Source organism: Salmo trutta, chromosome 38, assembly GCF_901001165.1.
Source record: "Salmo trutta chromosome 38, fSalTru1.1, whole genome shotgun sequence".
In the NCBI taxonomy this organism is placed as follows: domain Eukaryota; kingdom Metazoa; phylum Chordata; class Actinopteri; order Salmoniformes; family Salmonidae; genus Salmo; species Salmo trutta.
Genome location: NC_042994.1, coordinates 21,670,893 through 21,697,525, shown reverse-complemented (window position 1 = coordinate 21,697,525; position 26,633 = coordinate 21,670,893). Strand labels below are relative to the sequence as shown.

General features: G+C 44.7%; 1 protein-coding gene across 3 annotated transcripts; it reads left to right on the top strand.

The window, feature by feature from the left end:
- The first annotated feature begins 480 nt into the window (after positions 1–480).
- On the top strand, positions 481–26,633 carry LOC115178414 (MYCBP-associated protein-like). Of its 3 annotated transcripts, XM_029739593.1 has the most exons (13): positions 481–843; positions 2,927–3,051; positions 3,422–3,584; positions 8,972–9,078; positions 9,261–9,435; positions 9,618–9,733; positions 9,807–9,951; positions 10,414–10,532; positions 22,899–23,023; positions 23,652–23,760; positions 24,318–24,514; positions 25,081–25,268; positions 26,595–26,633. In XM_029739593.1, the coding sequence occupies exons 1-12, from the start codon at positions 777–779 to the stop codon at positions 25,097–25,099; spliced, it is 1,467 nt and encodes a 488-aa protein (XP_029595453.1). In that variant the 5' UTR covers positions 481–776; the 3' UTR covers positions 25,100–25,268; positions 26,595–26,633. The 3 variants fall into 3 exon arrangements, with proteins under 3 accessions (XP_029595453.1, XP_029595451.1, XP_029595450.1); XM_029739591.1 differs by lacking the exon at positions 481–843 and having other exon boundaries at positions 2,527–3,051; positions 9,675–9,733; XM_029739590.1 differs by lacking the exon at positions 481–843 and having other exon boundaries at positions 2,527–3,051.

Sequence of the window (26,633 nt, the reverse complement as noted above, 5' to 3'; positions counted from 1 at the left end):
TTGCGTACGTTGTGGTGGTTGGATAAATTGAGGCTATGGGAGATTGTGATGATCTGGTGTTTTTATTCAATATCAACATACAAATAAGCCATATGTATTTGTTTACCTACTGCTGGCACACGGTGACACATCTGGCCCTTAGCCTTTCTGTATGAGCAAAAATAAGCCTTATAAGGCTATTAATTATTGGCCAGATCAATGTCATTTTCTTTACTTTTCATTACATTTTGTGATGAAATAGTCCAACAAATAAAGGCCTAATGTATTGAGGAACAAAACATGAGAGCACCGTCAACACATATATATATATATATACGAGCATCACCAAAGTGCCATAGTTGCAATTTTATACAAATAGTATGTGTTACTTTGTGCTGCCGACTGCCTAGAATTAGGCTTGATTAATTTCCTTCGAGGGAAATTCTTATTCGGCGCTGTTGGATTTGACTGTTGTCCGACAGAAAGTGAGCATCCCTTTAAGAGCAACCAAGCGTCCGTTGCCATGGGTACAGCGTGGCAGCGGGGAGAAAGAGACATGAATGACAAGGCTAGATGCTAGCTATCAAAAGTTTACTCAACGACGAAGTTGCTTTTGTATGCATTTTATAAATGTCACTGTTTAGGGACAATTGTAACTTTCTTGTCTCCCTGCGTGACACCAATTAACTTTAGCTAAAACGACTCGCTCAGCTGCCGAGTTGACTAACTAGCTAGGCTACAACTAACTAGCTAGGCTACAACTAACTAACGTTACCTTCGCTAGCCTAAGCATTGAAATGGCAAGTCTAGGCAAATCCACTGGCAAAACTCCCAAAAAGGAGGCGAGACCTCGGACCCCGCCAGGTATGTAGAATATAGCTAGCTAACATAGCTGTTATACTATTAGCTAGCTAGCTAACATAGCTGTTATACTATTAGCTAGCTAGCTAACATAGCTGTTATACTATTAGCTAGCTAACTAAACACACACACACACACTTAACATTGTCCTCCTGACCCCTCCCGTTCCTCTTCTGTCTATTCGTTAACGTTAGTACGTGTGTGTGTGTGTGTGTGTGTGTGTGTGTGTGTGGGGGGGGGGGGGGGGGGGGGGCTAGATAGTCATGAATCATGTAAACGAGAATTTGTTCTCAGTCATCTGAAATAAAATTAAAATAAAAAAGAGGGAGAAAGAAGAGAGATAAGGAACAAGACCTCCAAGGACACAGTGAAATCTAATTTCCTGTCTTTACTCTGTAAAAGACATTCTCGAGGCATAGGTGTGTATTTGTTTACGTGGGGCTCTGTCGTTGTGTTTGTGTTTATCTGTGTGTGTGTTTATTTTTGTGTGAACGCTGTTGTGTGTGTATGTTTATCTGTGTGTGTGATTGTTTTTGTGTTAATGCTGGTGTGTGTGTATGTTTATCTGTGTGTGTGTTTATTTTTGTGTGAACGGTGTTGTGTGTGTATGTTTATCTGTGTGTGTGATTGTTTTTGTGTTAACGCTGGTGTGTGTGTATGTTTATCTGTGTGTGTGTTTATTTTTGTGTGAACGCTGTTGTGTGTGTATGTTTATCTGTGTGTGTGTTTATTTTTGTGTGAATGCAGTTGTGTGTGTATGTTTATCTGTGTGTGTGTTTATTTTTGTGTGAATGCTGGTGTGTGTGTGTACATTAACAGGATACAGTCACAAAGAGAGTGCATGTGGAGCCTCAGTGTCCCCGTTGCCTTCCATTGTGTACCAAGGTCACCCACTATGAAGGATGAGACTCCTGCAGTTTTTCTTTTATCCCTTCTGTGGCCTTCTCTCACTCTCCGCAAGGTGCTACCCTCCTCTGAAAACCACACAGAATGTACCGAGCCTCAGAACAGGTGGCAGGGAGGGGGAGGGGGGGGGGGGGGGGGGGGAGGGGGAGGGAGGGGGGTAGAAAAGTAGAGAAGCAAAAGTTGTGGTCATGGTAACCAGGGGCAGACTCAAAAGACGAGCGGTGGGTTGTGTGGTGGTCATGGTAACCAGGGTCAGACTAAAAAGATAAGCGGTGGGTTGTATGGTGGTCATGGTAACCAGGGACAGACTCTGTTGCAGTTGGAGCGCTGAGGACGGACAGAATTGCATAACTATGTGTGTGTGTGTGTGTGTGTGTGTGTGTGTGTGTGTGTGTGTGTGTGTGTGTGTGTGTGTGGATATTCTGCTCCACTCTTTCTCTCATGGTCAGGAGGTGATGTGATGTGATGTAACAATAGCGTTGCTAACAGCAAATAATGGTCTACATTTCAGATGTAGCCTGGTCTATGAGTTAGTGTTTGTTAAGCCTGATGCTGTTGGTTCAGTAGTACAGATGTAGCCTGGTCTATGAGTTAGTGTTTGTTAAGCCTGATGCTGTTGGTTCAGTAGTTCAGATGTAGCCTGGTCTATGAGTTAGTGTTTGTTAAGTCTGATGCTGTTGGTTCAGTAGTTCAGATGTAGCCTGGTCTATGAGTTAGTGTTTGTTAAGTCTGATGCTGTTGGTTCAGTTGTTCAGATGTAGCCTGGTCTATGAGTTAGTGTTTGTTAAGTCTGATGCTGTTGGTTCAGTAGTTCAGATGTAGCCTGGTCTATGAGTTAGTGTTTGTTAAGTCTGATGCTGTTGGTTCAGTAGTTCAGATGTAGCCTGGTCTATGAGTTAGTGTTTGTTAAGCCTGGTGCTGTTGGTTCAGTAGTTCACATGTAGCCTGGCCTATGAGTCAGTGTTTGTTAAGCCTGATGCTGTTGGTTCAGTAGTTGGCTGTGTGTATCATCACTGGAAACTTGGTTTTCCCCATATGAGTGCAAGCCAAAACAAATACATTCAGAAATGGGGAAGCTTGGTTTATTATTCCGAATTTGAACAGGTGCCATGTTGGCCCCATGTGCTTGCAATGAAACAGCTGGTTCTCTCCTCTCCTCATCCTGTCCTCTCGTCTCCAGAGAAGAAACGTCTGAAAGTGTCAGAGGATTTCTCGTCGTGTCTGAGTGAAGAGCAGCCTCAGAGCCCCACTCTTAAAGGAGAGGACATCCAGGCCCTGGCCATCAGACCTGAGGACCTGGAGAAGGTGTGTGTGTGCATCTGTACATAATGTGTGTGTGTGTGTGTACATAATGTGTGTGTGTGTACATAATGTTTATGTGTGTGTGTGTGTGTGTACGTAACGTGTGTGTATGCATACATAATAGTAAGGGGACACCTAGTCAGTTGCACAACTGAATGCATTCAACCAAAATGTGTTTTCCTCATTTAACCCAACCCCTCTGAATCATCAGCGACGGGGGAGCAGTTAATGTTGGAGATTAACTGGGCAGATTTTTCCACCTTGCCGGCTCTGGGTTCGAAGGAGCAACTTTATAGTGACTGTCCCAGCGCTGTAATCGCTTGGCTACCTGCCACCATTGTGTGTGTGTGTGTGTGTGTGTGTACGTCCATAGTTGCGGGTGCTCCAGCCCCCTAAAGAACCCCAGAAGCCTGCAGCAGTGACCCGAGTGCTGGTGCGTAAGACCCGCCCACCTGATGACATCAGAAAGGGGGTGAGGGTAGCGGTGGCCCGCCCCCTGGCCCAGGACACCACCACACAGCCACTGGACTACACAGGTGAGCTGGCTACACTGCCCCTTCTGGCCGGAGGTGTGGAGTACAGGTGGGGTGTATCACGGTTGTGGTCACTCAACACAATACAGTGGTCACCAATCCTGGTCCTAGAGAGCTACCGGGGTGTGTGGGATTCTAGAGTCTGTGATTAGTTCAATCAGGTGTGTGGGATTCTCAAGTCCGTGATTAGTTCAATCAGGTGTGTGGGATTCTCAAGTCCGTGATTAGTTCAATCAGGTGTGTGGGATTCTCAAGTCCGTGATTAGTTCAATCAGGTGTGTGGGATTCTCAAGTCCGTGATTAGTTCAATCAGGTGTGTGGGATTCTCAAGTCCGTGATTAGTTCAATCAGGTGTGTGGGATTCTAGAGTCTGTGATTAGTTCAATCAGGTGTGTGGGATTCTAGAGTCTGTGATTAGTTCAATCAGGTGTGTGGGATTCTAGAGTCTGTGATTAGTTCAATCAGGTGTGTGGGATTCTCAAGTCCGTGATTAGTTCAATCAGGTGTGTGGGATTCTCAAGTCCGTGATTAGTTCAATCAGGTGTGTGGGATTCTCAAGTCCGTGATTAGTTCAATCAGGTGTGTGGGATTCTCAAGTCCGTGATTAGTTCAATCAGGTGTGTGGGATTCTAGAGTCTGTGATTAGTTCAATCAGGTGTGTGGGATTCTAGAGTCTGTGATTAGTTCAATCAGGTGTGTGGGATTCTCAAGTCTGTGATTAGTTCAATCAGGTGTGTGGGATTCTCAAGCCCATGATTAGTTCAATCAGGTGTGTTTTAGAGCTGGGCTGGTGCAAAAGCCTGCAACACACTGTAGCCATCCAGGACCAGGTTTCTGTGACCAGTGGTGTAGACATCCAGGACCAGGTTTCTGTGACCAGTGGTGTAGACATCCAGGACCAGGTTTCTGTGACCAGTGGTGTAGACATCCAGGAACAGGTTTCTGTGACCAGTGGTGTAGACATCCAGGACCAGGTTTCTGTGACCAGTGGTGTAGACATCCAGGACCAGGTTTCTGTGACCAGTGGTGTAGACATCCAGGAACAGGTTTCTGTGACCAGTGGTGTAGACATCCAGGAACAGGTTTCAGTGACCAGTGGTGTAGACATCCAGGACCAGGTTTCTGTGACCAGTGGTGTAGACATCCAGGAACAGGTTTCTGTGACCAGTGGTGTAGACATCCAGGACCAGGTTCCTGTGACCAGCGGTGTAGACATCCAGGAACAGGTTTCAGTGACCAGTGGTGTAGACATCCAGGACCAGGTTTCTGTGACCAGTGGTGTAGACATCCAGGAACAGGTTTCTGTGACCAGTGGTGTAGACATCCAGGACCAGGTTTCTGTGACCAGCGGTGTAGACATCCAGGAACAGGTTTCTGTGACCAGCGGTGTAGACATCCAGGACCAGGTTTCTGTGACCAGTGGTGTAGACATCCAGGAACAGGTTTCTGTGACCAGTGGTGTAGACATCCAGGACCAGGTTTCTGTGACCAGTGGTGTAGACATCCAGGACCAGGTTTCTGTGACCAGTGGTGTAGACATCCAGGACCAGGTTTCTGTGACCAGCGGTGTAGACATCCAGGACCAGGTTTCTGTGACCAGCGGTGTAGACATCCAGGACCAGGTTTCTGTGACCAGCGGTGTAGACATCCAGGACCAGGTTTCTGTGACCAGCGGTGTAGACATCCAGGACCAGGTTTCTGTGACCAGCGGTGTAGACATCCAGGAACAGGTTTCTGTGACCAGTGGTGTAGACATCCAGGACCAGGTTTCTGTGACCAGCGGTGTAGACATCCAGGTATTCCCTAACTGGTGTACGTGCAATGCCGTCGGGGCTACGGCAAATAAAAATATAAAAAATAAAATAAAATCTTCACATTTTCAAACAGTACATTTATATTTTCCAACGGGGCTATACATTTGGGTGAGGTTTTTTTCTCGCCTGAGTAGCCTCGTTACACTGCCAAAAAAAAATGTAACCATCTAGTGTTCGGCGAAATAACAACACAATGTTGGTAGCCTAGTCAAATAATTAACATCCAATCACATTAACCGTTACTCTCTCGCGGGAATTCCACTAACGGTCCGTATGTAGGCAAACGTAGCTGCTGCTCATGTTGGTATCTGTACTGATGGCGTAGTGGAGTGGTAACGTGCGTGCAAGCAGTTGCTCCCGACACCACTTGGGTACACTGCAGCATCCACCGAGAGGCTGTTGCTGCCAAGGGAATGCCTGACAACTTGAAAGACATTTTGGACACTACAGTGAAAATGGTTAACTTTGTTAACACCTCTTACATCTAGACGTTCCGCTAGCGGAACACCTGCTCCAATATCCAATGATTGGGCGTGGCGCGAATTACAAATTCCTCAAAAATACAAAAACTTCCATTTTTCAAACATATTACTATTTTACAGCATTTTAAAGACAAGACTCTCCTTTATCTAACCACACTGTCCGATTTCAAAAAGGCTTTACAGCGAAAGCAAAACATTAGATTATGTCAGCAGAGTACCCAGCCAGAAATAATCAGACACCCATTTTTCAAGCTAGCATATAATGTCACAAAAAACAAAACCACAGCTAAATGCAGCACTAACCTTTGATGATCTTCATCAGATGACACGCCTAGGACATTATGTTATACAATACATGCATGTTTTGTTCAATCAAGTTCATATTTATATCAAAAACCAGCTTTTTACATTAGCATGTGACGTTCAGAACTAGCATACCCCCCGCAAACTTCCGGTGAATTTACTAAATTACTCACGATAAACGTTCACAAAAAACATAACAATTATTTTAAGAATTATAGATACAGAACTCCTTTGTGCAATCGAGGTGTCCGATTTTAAAATAGCTTTTTGGTGAAAGCACATTTCGCAATATTCTGAGTAGATAGCCCAGCCATCACGGCTAGCTATTTTGACACCCACCAAGTTTAGCCCTGACCAAACTCCGATTTACTATTACAAAAGTTTGATTACCTTTGGTGTTCTTCGTCAGAATGCACTCCCAGGACTGCTACTTCAATAACAAATGTTGGTTTGGTTCAAAATAATCCATAGTTATATCCAAATAGCGGCGTTTTGTTCGAAGTGTAAATCCGAAGTGTAAATAAGGGTCACGCGCACGACACATTTCGTGACAAAAGATTTCTAAATATTCCATTACCGTACTTTGAAGCATGTCAACCGCTGTTTAAAATCAATTTTTATGCCATTTTTCTCGTAAAAAAGCGATAATATTCCGACCGTGAAAGCGTGTGTACGTACAAAGAGAGAGAAAATAAAAGCATGGGATCCCCTCGTGCACGAGCCTGAGTCTCATAGTACTGTGACCGGCCACTATCCAAACGCGCTAATGTTTTTCAACCAGGGCCTGCAAAGCCACGATTCAGCTTTTTGCCACCTTCTGAGAGCCAATGGGAGCCGTAGGAAGTGTCACGTAACAGCAGAGATCCCCTGTTTTGGATAGAGATGATCAAGGAGGGCAAGAAATGGTCAGACAGGGTACTTCCTGTACAGAATCTTCTCACGTTTTGGCCTGCCAAATGAGTTCTGTTATACTCACAGACACCATTCAAACAGTTCTAGAAACTTTGGAGTGTTTTCTATCCAAAGCTAATAATTATATGCATATTCTAGTTTCTGGGCAGGAGTAATAATCAGATTAAATTGGGTACGTTTTTTTATCCGGCCGTGAAAATACTGCCCCCTAGCCATAACAGGTTAAAACAAGGCCGCTGAACTCTCGTTTATTTTCTGCACTATGCAATGATATGGGCAGCGACCTTGTAACGCTTTTACAACATACAGAAGTGCGCTGGTTATCAAGGGGCAAAGTATTGCCACGTTTTTTTGAATTGAGAGATGAGCTTAAAGTTTTTATTACTGACCATAATTTTCACTTGTCTGACCGCTTGCATGATGATGAGTTTCTCACACAACTGGCCTATCTGGGTGATGTTTTTTCTCGCCTGAATGATCTGAATCTAGGATTACAGGGACTCTCCGCAACTATGTTCAATGTGCGGGACAAAATTGAGGCTATGATTAAGAAGTTGGTGCTCTTCTCTGTCTGCAATAACAAGGACAATTCAGGTCTTTCCATCATTGTATGAACTTTTTGTGTGCAAATGAACTCAAGCTTACAGACAATGTCAAATGTGATATAGCTAAGCACCTGAGTGAGTTGGGTGCGCAATTACACAGGTACTTTCCTGAAACGGATGACACTAACAACTGGATTCGTTATCCCTTTCATGCCCTGCATCCAGTCCACTTACCGATATCTGAACAAGAGAGCCTCATCGAAATTGCAACAAGCGGTTCTGTGAAAATTGAATTGAATCAGAAACCACTGCCAGATTTCTGGATTGGGCTGCACTCAGAGTATCCTGCCTTGGCAAATCGTGCTGTTAAGACACTGATGCCCTTTGCAACCACGTACCTATGTGAGAGTGGATTCTCAGCCCTCACTAGCATGAAAACTAAATACAGGCACAGACTGTGTGTGGAAAATGATTTAAGACTGAGACTCTCCAATACAACCCAACATTGCAGAGTTATGTGCATCCTTTCAAGCACACCCTTCTCATTAACCTGTGGTTAGTTTTATATGTAAGATGGCTAAATAAAGATTAAAATGATTGATTATTATTATAATATTATTTGTGACCTGGTCCTATAAGAGCTCTTTGTCACTTCCCACGAGCCAGGATGGGAGAAAAACTCACACTCATTCTTATGTTTAATAAATGTATCGTATAGTGTGTGTGTGGCAGGCTTACAACGATGGCAAAAAAAACAACATTTGCGGGTGCGCTGACCCTGGTGCTAGAGGGGGTACGCAGCTGGAGGTTGAGTGTTTGAAGGGGTACGGGACTATGAAACGGTTGGGAACCACTGGTGAATACAAACAAGGAAAGGGGCTCAGAAACGAATGTCGAAAATCCACTTCACCTTTATGTTCATGTTCATGTTCATCTGTTTTGACAGTTCTTTAGTCACCTAGAATGTTATCATTCATCCTCATGCTGTGTAGAACTATTGGTGCTGTCTGTTGTTATGTTGTGTGCTCTTCAGTGGAGGCTGGTGAGGGGAGGACGGCTCATAATAATGGCTGGAAGGGAGTCACTAGAATGGTATCAAACACATAAAAGATGTGGTTGATACGGTTCCATTCACTCCATTCCAGCCATTATTATGAGCCGTCCTCCCCTCACCAGCCTCCACTGGTGCTCTTCTATGTTGTATTTCTACTCTCCTGCCTACGTAGTGGCCCCCCGTGAGATGAATCAACTATTTACAATTTGAATTTGAATAGTGTTTTGTGTAGTTAATGGAGAGGTGATGTTGACGTGATGTTGCGGTGTGGTTTTGTCAGGACCGGGGGGACCTCGCTTCGACGCCCAGGGGATGGTCCTCCCCCACAGCATTCTGGGTAGTCTGGAGGACTTCAGGACAGAGATGCAGGCCAGGGGAGAGACTGAGGTGAGAGAAGATACCATGGTTGAAAATCCCTTCTAACAAAAATAATGGTTTTTGTTATAATGCTCTTCAATCAATGTTACAATGACAATGTTTCTCTCTCTATCTCTCTTTCTCTCTGATGGGTTCTGACTCTAAACTTGAAATATTGTTAACCTTTCCCTCCCCCGTATCTCTCTCTCCAGCTGGTGAGGAGGGTGCCAGCCCCTCAGAGAGCCGTCTCCCAGGTGTTGGGGGGTCAGAGGGGTGCAGAGAGACCCCCTCCAGTCCCCAGGGGTCAGAGAGACATCCAGAGCCACGCCCTGCAGCACTGGCACACACATATGACCCAGAGACGACACCAGCAGGACCTTATCTCCAGTAGGTCTAACAGAACTACAACTACCACATAAAGGACTACAACTACCATCAGCATTATCTCTCTCTTTCGCCTCTCTCTCTCTCTCTCTCTCTCTCTCTCTCTCTCTCTCTCTCATATATATATTCATATATATATATATATATATATATATATATATATATATATATATATATATATATAGACTTGCTCCAGAAGCCAGTAGAGAGGCTGTTGATGAACCAGTCCAACCGTTTCAGAGAGACTCAGGAGCAGAGAGAACTGATCACCCGAGGCCTGCCAGCCATACATTCTGGACAGGTAGGAGTCACCTGGAGGGGGGTGTCTATTGCTACTCTAGCCATTTAGAACTAACCTGTGTGTGTGTTGCCAGGGTTACCGTGTAGGCAGTGAGTTCTGGAGCCTTCCTCAGAGGTTTGGTGATGAGCTGAGTGGTATCTCAGCGACCCTGACACAGAGAGGACAGCAGGAACCTGTCACACACATCGCACAGCCACTCAGCATCCACATGGAGTCAGGTAAACACATACACACATCACACAGCCACACAGCATCTGCATGCAGTCAGGTAAACACATACACACATCACACAGCCACACAGCATCTGCATGGAGTCAGGTAAACACATACACACATCTCACAGCCACTCAGCATCCACATGGAGTCAGGTAAACACATACACACATCACACAGCATCCACATGGAGTCAGGTAAACACATACACACATCACACAGCATCCACATGGAGTCAGGTAAATACATACACACATCTCACAGCTACACAGCATCCACATGGAGTCAGGTAAACACACACAGAATGAATGCAGATATACACACACACACACATATGAATGAATGCACTCATGCACACCCACACGAATGAACACAAATCAAAAACAGACACACACACACACACATACGAATGAACGCACACACACAGACAGTTTCTAAAATAAAGAACCCCTCATTGCGTGTTGTAGGTAATGTTCTCCCAGAGACCTGTGGTTCACCTAGCAGGACCTGGGACCAGAGTCTCTATCTGCAGCACCGACGACATGAGCTCAGAGATGTTCTCAAAGACCTGGACTTCAACCAGCCTGTAAGACACACACACACACACACACAACACACGCACGGCATGACGACACACAGACGCACAGAATTCCAAGTTTGTCCACAGGGGGATAAACTGATTTTTGTACGGTTAAGTTGAGTCATTCATTCATTGGCAATACTCTTTAATTCACTCCACAATACTCTCTACCTCACTCCACAATACTCTCTACCTCACTCCACAATACTCTCTACCTCACTCCAATACTGTCTCCCTCCACTCCACAATACTTTATACCTCACTCCACAATACTCTCTACCTCACTCCACAATACTCTATACCTCACTCCACAATACTGTCTATCTCACTCCACAATACTTTATACCTCACTCCACAATACTGTCTATCTCACTCCACAATACTGTCTCACTCACTCCACAATACTGTCTCACTCACTCCACAATAGTTTATACCTCACTCCACAATACTCTATACCTCACTCCACAATACTGTCTACCTCACTCCACAATACTGTCTATCTCACTCCACAATACTTTATACCTCACTCCACAATACTGTCTATCTCACTCCACAATACTGTCTCACTCACTCCACAATACTGTCTCACTCACTCCACAATACTTTATACCTCACTCCACAATACTCTATACCTCACTCCACAATACTCTCTACCTCACTCCACAATACTCCTGCTAGCTGAATAAGTTTTGCCTCACTATAAATACAGTGTTAATTTATTTCCACTTCAAAGACCTTCCAACACCTACACACCACTAAATAGCCTACTCTAACCACTCCACCTCCTCCACAAACCCCCATCCTTCCCTGTTCCCTCCCCGCTCAGGGTGAGCTGCCCTAACTCTTGATGTCCTGAATAAGTTTAATGACAGTGTACAAGTTAACAGAGAGAGAGGCACACTGTGTGTCTGATGTGGATGTACAACATAACAATAACCCTATCACTGAGAGAGACCTGTTCTACTGTTTTACAACATAACAATAACCCTATCACTGAGACAGTCCTGTTTTACGACATAACAATAACCCTGTCACTGAGACAGTCCTGTTCTACAACATAACAATAACCCTGTCACTGAGACAGTCCTGTTCTACAACATAACAATAACCCTGTCACTGAGACAGTCCTGTTTTACAACATAACAATAACCCTGTCACTGAGACAGACCTGTTCTACTGTTCTACAACATAACAATAACCCTATCTCTGAGACAGTCCTGTTCTACAACATAACAATAACCCTATCACTGAGACAGTCCTGTTCTATAACAATAACCCTGTCACTGAGACAGTCCTGTTCTACAACATAACAATAACCCTGTCACTGAGACAGTCCTGTTTTACAACATAACAATAACCCTGTCACTGAGACAGTCCTGTTCTACAACATAACAATAACCCTGTCACTGAGACAGTCCTGTTCTACAACATAACAATAACCCTGTCACTGAGACAGTCCTGTTTTACAACATAACAATAACCCTGTCACTGAGACAGACCTGTTCTACTGTTCTACAACATAACAATAACCCTATCTCTGAGACAGTCCTGTTCTACAACATAACAATAACCCTATCACTGAGACAGTCCTGTTCTACAACATAACAATAACCCTGTCACTGAGACAGTCCTGTTCTACTGTTCTACAACATAACAATAACCCTATCTCTGAGACAGTCCTGTTCTATAATATAACAATAACCCTATCACTGAGACAGACCTGTTCTACTGTTCTACAACATAACAATAACCCTGTCACTGAGACAGTCCTGTTCTACAACATAACAATAACCCTGTCACTGAGACAGTCCTGTTCTACAACATAACAATAACCCTGTCACTGAGACAGACCTGTTCTACTGTTCTACAACATAACAATAACCCTATCTCTGAGACAGTCCTGTTCTATAATATAACAATAACCCTATTGTATTTATTTATTTATTTATTTATTTATTTCACCTTTATTTAACCAGGTAGGCAAGTTGAGAACAAGTTCTCATTTACAATTGCGACCTGGCCAAGATAAAGCAAAGCAGTTCGACAACATACAACAACACAGAGTTACACATGGAGTAAACAACATACAGTCAATAATACAGTAGAAAAAAAATTAAAATAAGACTATATACAATGTGAGCAAATGAGGTGAGATAAGGGAGGTAAAAGCAAAAAAAATGCCATGGTGGCAAAGTAAATACAATATAGCAAGAAAAACAATGGAATGGTAGATTTGTAGTTTGAAGAAAGTTCAAAGTTCAAATATAAATAATATGGTGCAAATGAGCAAAATAAATAAAATAAATAAATACAGTAGGGGAAGAGGTAGTAGTTTGGGCTAAATTATAGATGGGCTATGTACAGGTGCAGTAATCTGTGAGCTGCTCTGACAGCTGGTGCTTAAAGCTAGTGAGGGAGATAAGTGTTTCCAATTTCAGAGATTTTTGTAGTTCGTTCCAGTCGTTGGCAGCAGAGAACTGGAAGGAGAGACGACCAAAGGAGGAGTTGGCTTTAGGGGTGACCAGAGAGATATACCTGCTGGAGCGCGTGCTACAGGTGGGTGCTGCTATGGTGACCAGTGAGCGGAGATAAGGGGGGACTTTACCTAGCAGGGTCTTGTAGATGACCTGGAGCCAATGTGTTTGGCGACGATTATGAAGTGAAGGCCAGCCAACGAGAGCATACAGATCGCAGTGGTGGGTTGTATATGGGGCTTTGGTGACAAAACGGATGGCACTGTGATAGACTGCATCCAGCTTGTTGAGTAGGGTATTGGAGGCTATTTTGTAAATGACATCGCCGAAGTCGAGGATTGGTAGGATGGTCAGTTTTACGAGGGTATGTTTGGCAGCATGAGTGAAGGATGCTTTGTTGTGAAATAGGAAGCCAATTCTAGATTTCACTTTGGATTGGAGATGATTGATGTGAGTCTGGAAGGAAAGTTTACAGTCTAACCAGACACCTAGGTATTTGTAGTTGTCCACAAATTCTAAGTTAGAACCGTCCAGAGAAGTTATGCTGGATGGGCGGGCAGGTGCAGGCAGCGATCGGTTGAAGAGCATGCATTTAGTTTTACTTGTGTTTAGGAGCAGTTGGAGGCCACGGAAGGAGAGTTGAATGGCATTGAAGCTTGTCTGGAGGGTTGTTAACACAGTGTCCAAAGAAGGGCCAGAAGTATACAGAATGGTGTCGTCTGCGTAGAGGTGGATCAGAGATTCACCAGCAGCAAGAGCGACATCATTTATGTATACAGAGAAAAGAGTTGGCCCAAGAATTGAACCCTGTGGTACCCCCATAGAGACTGCCAGAGGTCCAGACAGTAGGCCCTCCGATTTGACACACTGAACTCTGTCAGAGAAGTAGTTGGTGAACCAGGCGACGCAATCGTTTGAGAAACCAAGGCTACTAAGTCTGCCGATGAGGATGTGGTGATTAACAGAGTCAAAAGCTTTGGCCAGGTCAATGAATACGGCAGCACAGTATTGTTTCTTATCGATGGCGGTTACGATGTCGTTTAGGACCTTGAGCGTGGCTGAGGTGCACCCATGACCAGCTCTGAAACCAGATTGCATAGCGGAGAGGGTGCGGTGGGATTCGAAATAGTCGGTAATCTGTTTGTTGACTTGGCTTTCGAAGACCTTAGAAAGGCAGGGTAGGATGGATATAGGTCTGTAGCAATTTGGGTCAAGAGTGTCACCTCCTTTGAAGAGGGGGATGACAGCAGCTGCTTTCCAATCTAAGGGAATCTCAGACGACACGAAAGAGAGGTTGAACAGGCTAGTAATAGGGGTTGCAATAATTTCGGCAGATAATTTTAGAAAGAAAGGGTCCAGATTGTCAAGCCCAGCTGATTTGTAGGGGTCCAGATTTTGCAGCTCTTTCAGAACATCAGCTGAATGGATTTGGGAGAAGGAGAAATGGGGGAGGTTTGGGCGAGTAGCTGTGGGGGGTGCAGTGCTGTTGAATGCAGTAGGGGTAGTTAGGTGGAAAGCATTGCCAGTCGTAGAAAAATGCTTATTGAAATTCTCAATTATAGTGGGCTTATCGGTGGTGACAGAGTTTCCTATCTTCAGTGCAGTGGGCAGTTGGGAGGAGGTGTTCTTATTCTCCATGGACTTTACAATGTCCCAGAACTTTTTAGAGTTGGAGTTGCACGAAGCAAATTTTTGTTTGAAAAAGCTAGCCTTGGCGTTTCTAACTGCCTGTGTGTATTGGTTTCTAACTTCCCTAAAAAGTTGCATATCGCGGGGGCAGTTCGATGCTAATGCAGAACGCCACAGGATATTTTTGTGTTGGTTAAGGGCAGTCAGGTCTGGGGAGAACCAAGGGCTATATCTGTTCCTGGTTCTAAATTTCTTGAAAGGGGCATGCTTATTTAAGATGGAGAGGAAGGCATTTTTAAAATATAACCAGGCATCCTCTACTGACGGGATGAGGTCAATATCCTTCCAGGATACCAGGGCCAGGTCGATTAGAAAGGCTTGCTCGTTGAAATGTTTCAGGGAGCGTTTGACAGTGATGAGTGGAGGTCGTTTGACCGCTGACCCATTACGGGTGCAGGCAATGAGGCAGTGATCGCTGAGATCTTGGTTGAAAACAGCAGAGGTGTAATTAGAGGGCACATTGGTTAGGATGATATCTATGAGGGTGCCAGAGTTTGCGGCTTTGGGGTTGTACCTGGTGGGTTCATTAATAATTTGTGTGAGATTGAGGGCATCAAGCTTGGATTGTAGAATGGCTGGGGTGTTAAGCATGTCCCAGTTTAGGTCGCCTAGTAGCACGAGCTCTGAAGATAGATGGGGGGCAATCAGTTCACATATGGTGTCCAGAGCACAGCTAGGGGCCGAGGGGGGTCTATAGCAGGCGGCAACGGTGAGAGACTTGTTTTTGGATCACTATCACTATCACTATCACTATCACTATCACTGAGACAGACCTGTTCTACTGTTCTACAACATAACAATAACCCTGTCACTGAGACAGTCCTGTTCTACAACATAACTGTCACGTCCTGACCAGTAAAAGGGGTTATTTGTTATTGTAGTTTGGTCAGGACGTGGCAGGGGGTATTTGTTTTGTGTGTTTCGGGGTTTTTGGTGTATGTTTTATGTTTTCTATTTCTATGTGGGTTTTCTAGTTTTTCTATTTCTATGTTAGTTTTGGGAACGACCTCCAATTAGAAGCAGCTGGTTGTCGTTGCTTCTAATTGGAGGCCATATTTAAGTGGGTTTATTTTCTCTTGTGTTTGTGGGTAGTTGTTTTTCGTATAGTCCTTACGGAACTGTTAGTTTACATCTATTTATTTTGTTTAAGTGTTCACTTATATAAATAAAAGAAGATGAGCACGACACCCGCTGCGCCTTGGTCCACTTTCTACGACGCACCTGACAATAACAATAACACTATTGAATCAGTTGCACCTTCATCCGGTTTTCAGTTGAGTTTGTGTGTTTAACTCTGCCCGTAAACACGCTGGATGATTCAGAGTCCATTGAAGAGCTTGAACGATTCATTGACGAGAGATACTTACGAACTCAAAGAAACATGTCGCTGGTTTCGGAGGATTCAAGCATTGTTAAGGACAACCAACCCAATCAACAAAATTAACCAAAACCAGGTTGGCAAATAGTTATCAACGATGGAACCAAACCATCTCTAGTAAGAGGGTGAGTGGGGAGAGGTTTACTGATATGGATGTTGACTTGTTAAAATCCATCAACGTAAGGCTTGCCTTTGATATCTTGAATATATTACGAGAGAACATCAATGCATTACGTGCCGGTCTAGAATTTAGCCAACGTCAGATTGATGATCTAAGGAAAGAGAACACGGAGCTGAAAGATACTGTAGACTCTATTCATAGCAAGGTGGAGGTGGTGCAAAGGGATGAAAGGTACTGTAGACTCTATTCATAGCAAGGTGGAGGTGGTACAAAGGGATGAAAGGTACTGTAGACTCTATTCATAGCAAGGTGGAGGTGGTGCAAAGGGATGAAAGGTACTGTAGACTCTATTCATAGCAAGGTGGAGGTGGTGCAAAGGATGAAAGGTACTGTAGACTCTATTCATAGCAAGGTGGAGGTGGTACAAAGGGATGAAAGGTACTGTAGACTCTATTCATAGCAAGGTGGAGGTGGTACAAAGGGATGAAAGGTACTGTAGACTCTATTCATAGCAAGGTGGAGGTGGTACAAAGGGATGAAAGGTACTGTAGACTCTATTCATAGCAAGGTGGAGGTGGTACAAAGGGATGAAAGGTACTGTAGACTCTATTCATAGCAAGGTGGAGGTGGTACAAAGGGAGAACAAACAACTTAAAGAAACCTTGCTTGATGTACAGTGTCGATCAATGCGGGACAATCTAATATTTTCAGGGATACCGGAGAATGACAACAGCAGAGGCTGTGAGGACACAGTCTGAGATTTTATGTCAACTCAACTAAAACTGCCCACTGATGTTGTGCGTAATGTTACTTTCTCCAGAGTCCATAGAATAGGTAAGACCTCTGGAAATAGGCCACGGGCTATTATTGCATGTTTTGACAAATTTAAGCAAAATGAAATGACAAAGAACATGGGCAGAGAACTCAGAAACACTGATTTTGGAATGAATGATCACTTCCCCACCGAGATCAATGAAAGGAGAAAAAAACTATATCCCATCATGAAGGAAAAGCGTTGCCTGAATCAACGAGTCTCCATGGTGATGGATAAGCTTTATATCATCGGGCAATTGTATCGGGACCCTAGAGTAACTCCCTGGCTATTTTAATTGAATGTTCAAATTTGTGTGTTGTAGTGTATCATGACAACTTCAACTATAATGAATACATGCTCTATTGATCTCCACTTGATAAGGAAAGGGTTGCATATAGCTCAGGTTAATGTATGTAGCCTTCCTAACAAAATACATGAGGTTTTTAACTTGGTCAAGATAAATAATATTCATATTTTGGCTTTGACCGAAACGCATTTAGATGCATCTGTAAATGATGGGCAAATTAACATTCCTGGATATAGTCTACTGAGAAGGGACAGGAATAGGAATGGTGGGGGTGTAGCACTGTATATTCAGAATCAGATACCTTTTAAGAGGAGGGATGACCTTAATGTATGTCAAGTAGAGGCACTATGGGCTCAAGTACATCTGCCTCACCAGGCAGCCATATTGGTAGGATGTGTGTATAGACCTAGCTCTAAGGTGTCCTATTTGGATGACTTATGTACTGGGTTTGACCAGGCCACAGATAGCAACAGAGATGTATTTATCTTGGGTGATTTTAATATAAATTGGAAGGATCACAATAATTCAAATAGAACAAAATTGATGAGATATGCCGAGAACTGTGGTTTGAAACAAATGGTTAATGATACTACTAGATCATCAATTAAGTTGGGTCATCGTTCAGACACATGCATTGATCTGATTTTCTGTAATATACCATCGCAATGCTTAAAAGCCAGATCAATGCCAGTGGGCTGGACAGACCATAATATTGTGACCATAACCATGAACACCAAGGTTCCAAAGAAACCCCCTAGGATTGTGGTCAAGAGAAATTTTAAAACATTTAATCATGAGCTATTTCTAAATGATTTGGCTGCTGTACCCTGGGAGCTGATTTATCTAGAGGATGATTTAAATCACGCAACAGAATGTTTTATTGATTTGCTCACTGAGGTTATGGACCATCATGCCCCTATAAGAAAGAGTACAGTTGGTGCTCGTCCATCTCCATGGATTGATGATGAACTGGGTGAGGCTTTTTCTCAAAGAAATATGGCAAAAGTCTTAGCAGCCAAATCCAAATCAGAAATTGATGAACAGAATTATAGAACATTACGTAATTGTGCAGTTAAATTGAATCGAAAGGAAAAAAAGTTATTTTACAACAATGCTTTTATTGATTGTAAAAATGATTCTAAAAAGGTATGGAACACAGTTACTTGGTACATCTATCTCATCATGCCCATCTAGTGTGGAGGTTGACGGGAGAATAATAACTAAACCAGTTGATATTGCCAATCATTTTGCCTATTTTTTTTTTTTTTTTTTTTTTTTTTTTTTTTTTTTTTTTTTTTTTTTTTTTTTTTTACAAAGAAAATACATTTACTGAGCAACACTGTAAACATACATTCTTCCAAGCAAGCTATTGTCCAATGGATTGATTATCATATTATGAGCAACAAGACCTGCTCTTTTAGTCTGCAAACGGTGTCAGTGAAGGAGGTGTTAAACCTATTGAAGTCATTACCTGATGGTAAATCTACAGGTTATGGTCTTATGGACAATTTTTTGCTACGCTGTGCTGCTCCCCAGATTGCAGTTCCACTGAGATACATATTTAATTGGTCACTGGAAAAGGGGATGTTTGCAAATGTATGGAAGCATGCCAAACTGTGTCCTATTCCGAAAGACTGCAAAGAACCCGCTACTCCTGCCAATAGTCGACCAACTAGTCTACTCCCTACACTCAGTAAGATATTGGAGGGTATTGTGAGTAGACAAATATGGGAGTACATGGAAAAGAATGATCTGATTACAGCCAATCAGCATGCTTATCGCAAAAAACATTCCACTACCACTGCATTGGTTGACATGACTGACCAGTGGCTCAATGCTATGGATATGGCAAGTTTGTGGGTGTACTATTTTTAGATTTCAGTGCAGCATTTGATTTAGTGGATCATGAAATAATTTTGACAAAATTAATGCATTATGGTTTTAAGGAGGTAGCATTGAATTGGGTACAGTCATATCTGACAGGAAACAGTCCACCTATATCAATGGTTCATTTTCTTCCCCTCATGCTTTAAACTGTGGAATACCGCAGGGCAGCTGCCTTGGGCCACTTCTTTATTTAATATATACCAACGACCTTCCCTATGCCTTAGCTGAAACTCAAGCTATTATATTTGCAGATGATACTACAATTTATGCAGCAAGACAATCGGTTCAATAGGTACAGCAAGCTTTACAAGGAGATTTGGAGAATATCAGGGAGTGGGTTTGCCAGAACAAACTTGTTTTAAACACCAAGAAAACCAAAATTATGTTGGTCTGTTCCACTAGGAAAAGGCCAAAACAGCATGGGATACAATTAAGTATGGGAGGAGTACAAATTAAAGAAGTGGCAGAAACCAAACTATTGGGAGTGCAGCTAGACAACTGCTTATCATGGTCGTCTCAAATAACTAATCTATGTAAAAAAAAAAATAATAATAACTGCATGCATAATCAGAAGGATAGCTAAATATTTACCAGGAAAAATTCTTAAGCAAATAACACAAGCATTAATTGAGAGTCAGGTGAACTACTGTTCTGTGGTCTGGGGAAATGCATCATCAAGTGAAATTAGGAGGCTGCAGAATGCATAGAACAAAGCAGCAAGGATTGTTTTACGGTGGAGATATGGTTCTTCTGTTGCAGTCATGCGCAATGTTCTTGGTTGGTCATCAATCGACAAGATAATAAAAAAAAACATGCTTATTTTATAATATACATAATTTAAAACGGCCAAGTTCTATTCACAACGGTATTCAGTTGGTAAGAGACAGACATTCAGTAAATACTAGGAATAGATTGTCCACCATCTATGCGTTATCCAGACAGAAAAGAGAAATAGGCAAAAGAACATTTCAATTTAGAGCAATGAAGAAATGGAATAAATTAACTAAGCAAACCAGAAACCTTTCAATATATACATTTAAACATTATTTTAAAACAATTTAAATATAATACATAGAAATGTTGTGGGACTATAGTAGATGAAGAATCAATATTTTTTAGATTGAGTATTTTTTTGGGTCATTATGTTAGTATATTATGTATGTTTGTAATAGTGTGTTTATATGTGAAAATGTGTTCGTATTATAAATTGTATTTTAATGTTTAAGGACTCTTGGAAGATTAGTCCAAATGGGGACTAACTGTCACATCCTGACCAGTAAAGGGGGTTATTTGTTATTGTAGTTTGGTCAGGATGTGGCAGGGGGTGTTTGTTTTGTGTGTTTTGGGGTTTAGGTTCTATGTTATCTATTTCTATGTTTATATCTAGTTTTCTATTTCTATGTTGGGTTTTTGGCAATGACCTCCAATTAGAGGCAGCTGGTTATCGTTGTCTCTAATTGGAGGCCATGTTTAGTTGTGTTTGTTTCACTTGTGTTTTGTGGGTGGTTATTTTCTGTATAGCCTGTGTGCCTTATGGAACTGTTTCGTCGTTTTGTTTATTTTGTTTAGGTGTTCACGTTACTTCAAATAAAGAAGATGAGCACTTTACCCGCTGCGCCTTGGTCCTATCCTTACGACGCCTATGACACTAAAAGAGATCCAAATCAAATCATTGAGACAGTCCTGTTCTACAACATAACAATAACCCTGTCACTGAGACAGTCCTGTTCTATAACAATAACAATAACCCTGTCACTGAGAGAGACCTGTTCTACTGTTCTACAACATAACAATAACACTATCACTGAGACAGTCCTGTTCTACAGTAATGTAACATAACAATAACACTATCACTGAGACAGTCCTGTTCTACGGTTCTGTAACATAACAATAACCCTATCACTGAGACAGTCCTGTTGTACGGTTCTGTAACATAACAATAACCCCATCACTGAGACAGTCCTGTTGTACGGTTCTGTAACATAACAATAACCCTATCACTGAGACAGTCCTGTTCTACGGTTCTGTAACATAACAATAACCCTATCACTGAGAGAGACCTGGGGCACCGTCAGACACACACACACACACACACTGGTCCAGAAACACACACTAGCACACGTAACACATATACATACAACAGACACCCACAGCTTTGCCTCTCCTCACCCTCTGTGCATAGTCATTGTCAATTAGACCTGATTAGCAGCTTAAGTAATAGGCGCTTATTATGGGGGAGTTCATTCACACACACACACACACACACACACATATAGACACACACTCTCATTAATAATGAGAATGGTGTAAGGCAGTGTTGTAATGAACCTGTATGTTCTGGTCTGGCGGTGGTGGGTGTATGTGTGTTTGTATGTGTATGTGTGTGTGTGTGTATGTGTGTGGATGTCAGTGTGGTCTGACTGGGAGTTTGATGTGTCCAGAGAAACAGACAGAGACAGAATGTGCTGTCAGATAGATGATGGAGAGAGAGAGAGCGTGAGACAGAGAGCGAGAGAGAGAGAGAGCGCTGAGAACAGATTGAGAGGGAAAGCGAGAAATGGACAGAAAGAAACAGAGACTACATATTGACATGGCTGAAGACAGTGGGTAGAAACAGAGACTACATATTGACATGGCTGAAGACAGTGGGTAGAAACAGAGACTACATATTGACATGGCTGAAGACAGTGGGTAGAAACAGAGACTACATATTGACATGGCTGAAGACAGTGGGTAGAAACAGAGACTACATATTGACATGGCTGAAGACAGTGGGTAGAAACAGAGACTACATATTGACATGGCTGAAGACAGTGGGTAGAAACAGACTACATATTGACATGGCTGAAGACAGTGGGTAGAAACAGACTACATATTGACATGGCTGAAGACAGTGGGTAGAAACAGAGACTACATATTGACATGGCTGAAGACAGTGGGTAGAAACAGACTACATATTGACATGGCTGAAGACAGTGGGTAGAAACAGAGACTACACATTGAGATGGCTGAAGACAGTGGGTAGAAACAGACTACATATTGACATGGCTGAAGACAGTGGGTAGATGTTCATGTTATGTTGTGTTACCTGTCACTTTGATACCCTGATACTCTGTTCATGTTATGTTGTGTTACCTGTCACTTTGATACCCTGATACTCTGTTCATGTTATGTTGTGTTACCTGTCACTGATACTGTTCAGTCATATTTCAGTGAACAATTACTGTCTGGTTTGTTCCCTAGTTATAGAATGCATCCCAAATGGCAACCTGTTCACTACATAGTGCACTACTATTGGCAAGAGCCACAGGACCCTATTCCCTAGATAGTGCACTACTATTGGCCAGAGCCACAGGACCCTATTCCCTAGATAGTGCACTACTATTGGCCAGAGCCACAGGACCCTATTCCCTAGATAGTGCACTACTATTGGCCAGAGCCACAGGACCCTATTCCCTAGATAGTGCACTACTATTGGCCAGAGCCACAGGACCCTATTCCCTAGATAGTGCACTACTATTGGCCAGAGCCACAGGACCCTATTCCCTAGATAGTGCACTACTATTGGCCAGAGCCACAGGACCCTATTCCCTAGATAGTGCACTACTATTGGCCAGAGCCACAGGACCCTATTCTCTCTCTCTCTCTCTCTCTCTCTCTCTCTCAGTCTCTCACTATACTGTCCTCTCCCTGCCTCTCTAGGATATAGATGGCTTGGAGGTGATTGGCATAGGCCAGCCCTTCACCTCTGTCACTGTGAAGCGGAGCCCCATATTGGATGAGGAGGAGAGGGAGGAGCTTAGGGAGGCGGAGCAGAAGGAGAACCAGTAAGAAATGCCCCCCTCATCCTAAATCACTGACAAACAGTTTATCTAGTGGCTCATTGATTCTGAAGATATCCTCATGTTGGTCCATTGTAGCGTTGCCGATAGTGACCGTGTGTATTGATTCTGATAATATCCTCATGTTGGTCCATTGTAGCGTTGCCGATAGTGACCGTGTGTATTGATTCTGGGGGCGGCAGGTAGCCTAGTGGTTAGAGCGTTGGGCCAGTAACCGAAAGGTTCCTGGATTAAATCCCAGAGCTGACAAGGTAAAAATCGTTCTGCCCCTGAACAAGGCAGTTAACCCGCTGTTCCCCGGTAGGCTGTCATTGTAAGTAAGTGACTGACTTGCCTAGTTAAATAAAGGTAAAATAAAATAAATAAAAAATATTCTCATGTTGGTCCATTGTAGCATGGCCGATAGTGACTGAGTGTACATCCCAAATGTACACTCAGTCGGCCCTATATGCCCTATATAGTCCTAGTGCACTACTTTTGATCAGAGCCTTATGGTACAGAGGGCACCTTATTCACTATGTAGGGCCCATAGGGGCCTCTGTTCAAAAGTAAGGCACTATATAAGCAATAGGATGCCATTTGAGACACGACCTGTCCCTCTGTCTGTTCCCAGTGACCCTCTGTCGCAGTTTGATGATGTCATGCTGGACGCGGTGCTGGTGCCTGCCCTGAGGTTCTGTGGGCAGCCCGCCCGCTGGACAGGCAACTCCACCTCTCACAAGGTGTACACACACACACACACACACACACACACACACACACACACACACACACACACACACACACACTGTGAACCTGTAGAGCCACCACGTATACACAGTAGAATGATAAAACTCTTGTTCATATGGTCTATTGTTTGGTGAGTGGAGGAGAAATGATTTCAACAACAGGTTTTAGTCATAGTACTCTTTGTTAGTTACAACACTGAAAAACAGCATATTATCTCCTCTCCTCCCTCCCTCCCTCTCTCCTTCTCCATCCTTTTCTCTTTCTCTCCCTCCTCTCTCTCTCTCCTTCTCCATCCTCCTCTCAACCCTCCTCTCTCTCTCCCCTCCCTCTTATCTCCCTCTCTACCTTACCCCCTCTCCCCCTCTCTCCCTCCTCCCTCACACTCTCCTTCTTCATCCTCCTTTCAATCCTCCTCTCCCTCCCTCCCTCCCTCCCTCCCTCCCTCCCTCCCTCCCTCCCCTCTGTCTCCCTCCCTTCTCTCAACCCATCTCTCTCCCCTCCCTCTTATCTCCCTCTCTCCCGTACCCCCTCTCCCTCTCTCTCCTCCCAGGGGGAGGTGGGTATCAGTGCCAGGGTAACGTTTGAGGCCCTGTCAGGAGAGAGAGACAGTTCAGACATGGAGGTGCAGAACGAGGGCAGTACAGCAGTCTACTACAGCTGGCAGCGCCTGGCTGTACCACACAGCTTCCCTGACGCCAGGACACACACACACACACACACAGCACTTCTACTTCAACACCTCCACAGGTACACACACACACTACACATGTACGCGTAGACACACTATGAACGTACACACACGCTGTGCTTTTGTTCACACAGCTGGCAGCATTTACGTCAATGCATGTTATAATTACAACCTGCTTTGTCCTCCTTTCTCTTTCTCTGTCCCTCTCTCCCCCCATTCCTCTCTCCTTCTCCCCTCCCCATCTCTCTCTCTCTCTCTCTCCCCCCTTCTCCCCTCCCCATCTCTCTCTCTCCTTCTCCCCATCTCTCTCCTTCTCCCCTCCCCATCTCTCTCTCCTGCTCCCATCTCTCTTTCCTTCTCCCCACCCCACCCCATCTCTCTCTCTCTCTCTCTCTCTCTCTCTCTCTCTCTCTCTCTCTCTCTCTCTCTCCTTCTCCCCATCTCTCTCTCTCCTTCTCCCCATCTCTCTCTCCTTCTCCCCATCTCTCTCTCCTTCTCCCCTCCCCATCTCTCTCTCTCCTTCTCCCCATCTCTCTCCCCTTCTCCCCTCCCCATCTCTCTCTCCTTCTCCCTTCCCCATCTCTCTCTCCCTCTCTGTCTCTCTCTGTATCTATCTCTGTACCAGGTGTGATTCTACCAGGTGACAGCCAGCGTGTAGAGTTTATATTTAAGTCGGAGGTCCCAGGCATCAGGACAGAGGTGTGGCGTCTCAACACACACCCTGTCCTGCTGGGCGGAGCTTCCATCCAGGTGACACTGAGGGGCGTGGCTCTCTACCAGGACAAGACCGCCGACCAGAGACACGCCCTGGAGGTCTGTGGGGAGGGAGGGAGGGAGGGAGGAGAGGGAGGGAGGGAGGGTGGGTGTTGGGAGGGGGGAGGGAGTGTGGGGAGGGAGGGAGGGTGGGGGGAGGGAGGGAGGGTGTGGGGAGGGAGGGAGGGTGGAGGGAGGGAGGGTGGAGAGGGAGGGAGAGTGTGTGTGAGGAGGGAGGGTGGGTGTTGGGAGGGGGGAGGGAGTGTGGGGAGGGAGGGAGGGAGGGAGGGTGGGTGTGAGGAGGGAGGGTGGGTGTTGGGAGGGGGGAGGGAGTGTGGGGAAAGGGGAGGGAGGGTGTGGGGAGGACTGTGTGGGGAGGACTGTGTATGTGTGGGGAGGGAGGGAGGTGTGGGGAGGGAGGGTGTGTGTGGGGAGGTCTGTGTGTGTGGGGAGGGAGAGGGTGTGTGAGGAGGGAGGGGGTGTGTGAGGAGGGAGGGAGGGTGTGGGGAGGGAGGTTGTGTGTGAGGAGGGAGGGTGTGTGTGAGGAGGGAGGGTGTGTGTGAGGAGGGAGGGTGTGGGGAGGGAGGGTGTGTGTGAGGAGGGTGGGGAGGGAGGGTGTGTGGGGAGGTCTGTGTGTGCGTGGGGAGGGAGGGAGGGTGTGGGGGGAGGATGTGGGGAAGGAGGGAGGGTGTATGTGGGGAGGTCTGTGTGCGTGGGGAGGGAGGGTGTGGGGGGAGGGTGTGTGTGAGGAGGGAGGGAGGGTGTGTGTGAGGAGGGAGGGAGGGAGGGTGTGAGGAGGGAGGGAGGGTGTGTGAGGAGAGGGAGGGTGTGAGGAGAGAGGGAGGGTGTGGGGAGGGAGGGTGTGAGGAAGGAGAGAGGGAGTGAAGGGAGGGAGGGTGTGAGGAAGGAGGGAGGGAGGGTGTGAGGAAGGAGGGAGGGAGTGAAGGGAGGGAGGGAGGGTGTGAGGAAGGAGGGAGGGAGTGAAGGGAGGGGGGTGTGAGGAAGGAGGGAGGGAGTGAAGGGAGGGAGGGTGTGAGGAAGGAGGGAGGGAGGGGTGTGAGGAAGGAGGAGGGAAGTGAAGGGAGGGAGGGTGTGAGGAAGGAGGGAGGGAGGGTGTGTTTGTAACTTCACAGTTGTATTAAGCATAATTGTGTTTGTTTGTGTATTCATGCGTTTATGTGTGTCTCTCTCTGTGTGTGTGGGTCTCTCTCTCTGTGTGTGTGTGTGTGTGTGTCTCTCTCTGTGTGTCTCTCTCTGTGTGTCTCTCTCTGTGTGTCTCTCTCTGTGTGTGTGTGTGTGTGTGTGTGTGGTGTGTGTGTGTGGTGTGTGTGTGTGTGTGTGTGTGGTGTGTGTGTGTGTGTGTGTGTGTGTGTGGTGTGTGGGTAGAGGGAGCTGCAGCAGAGAGAGGCTGTGTCGGTTGTTGGT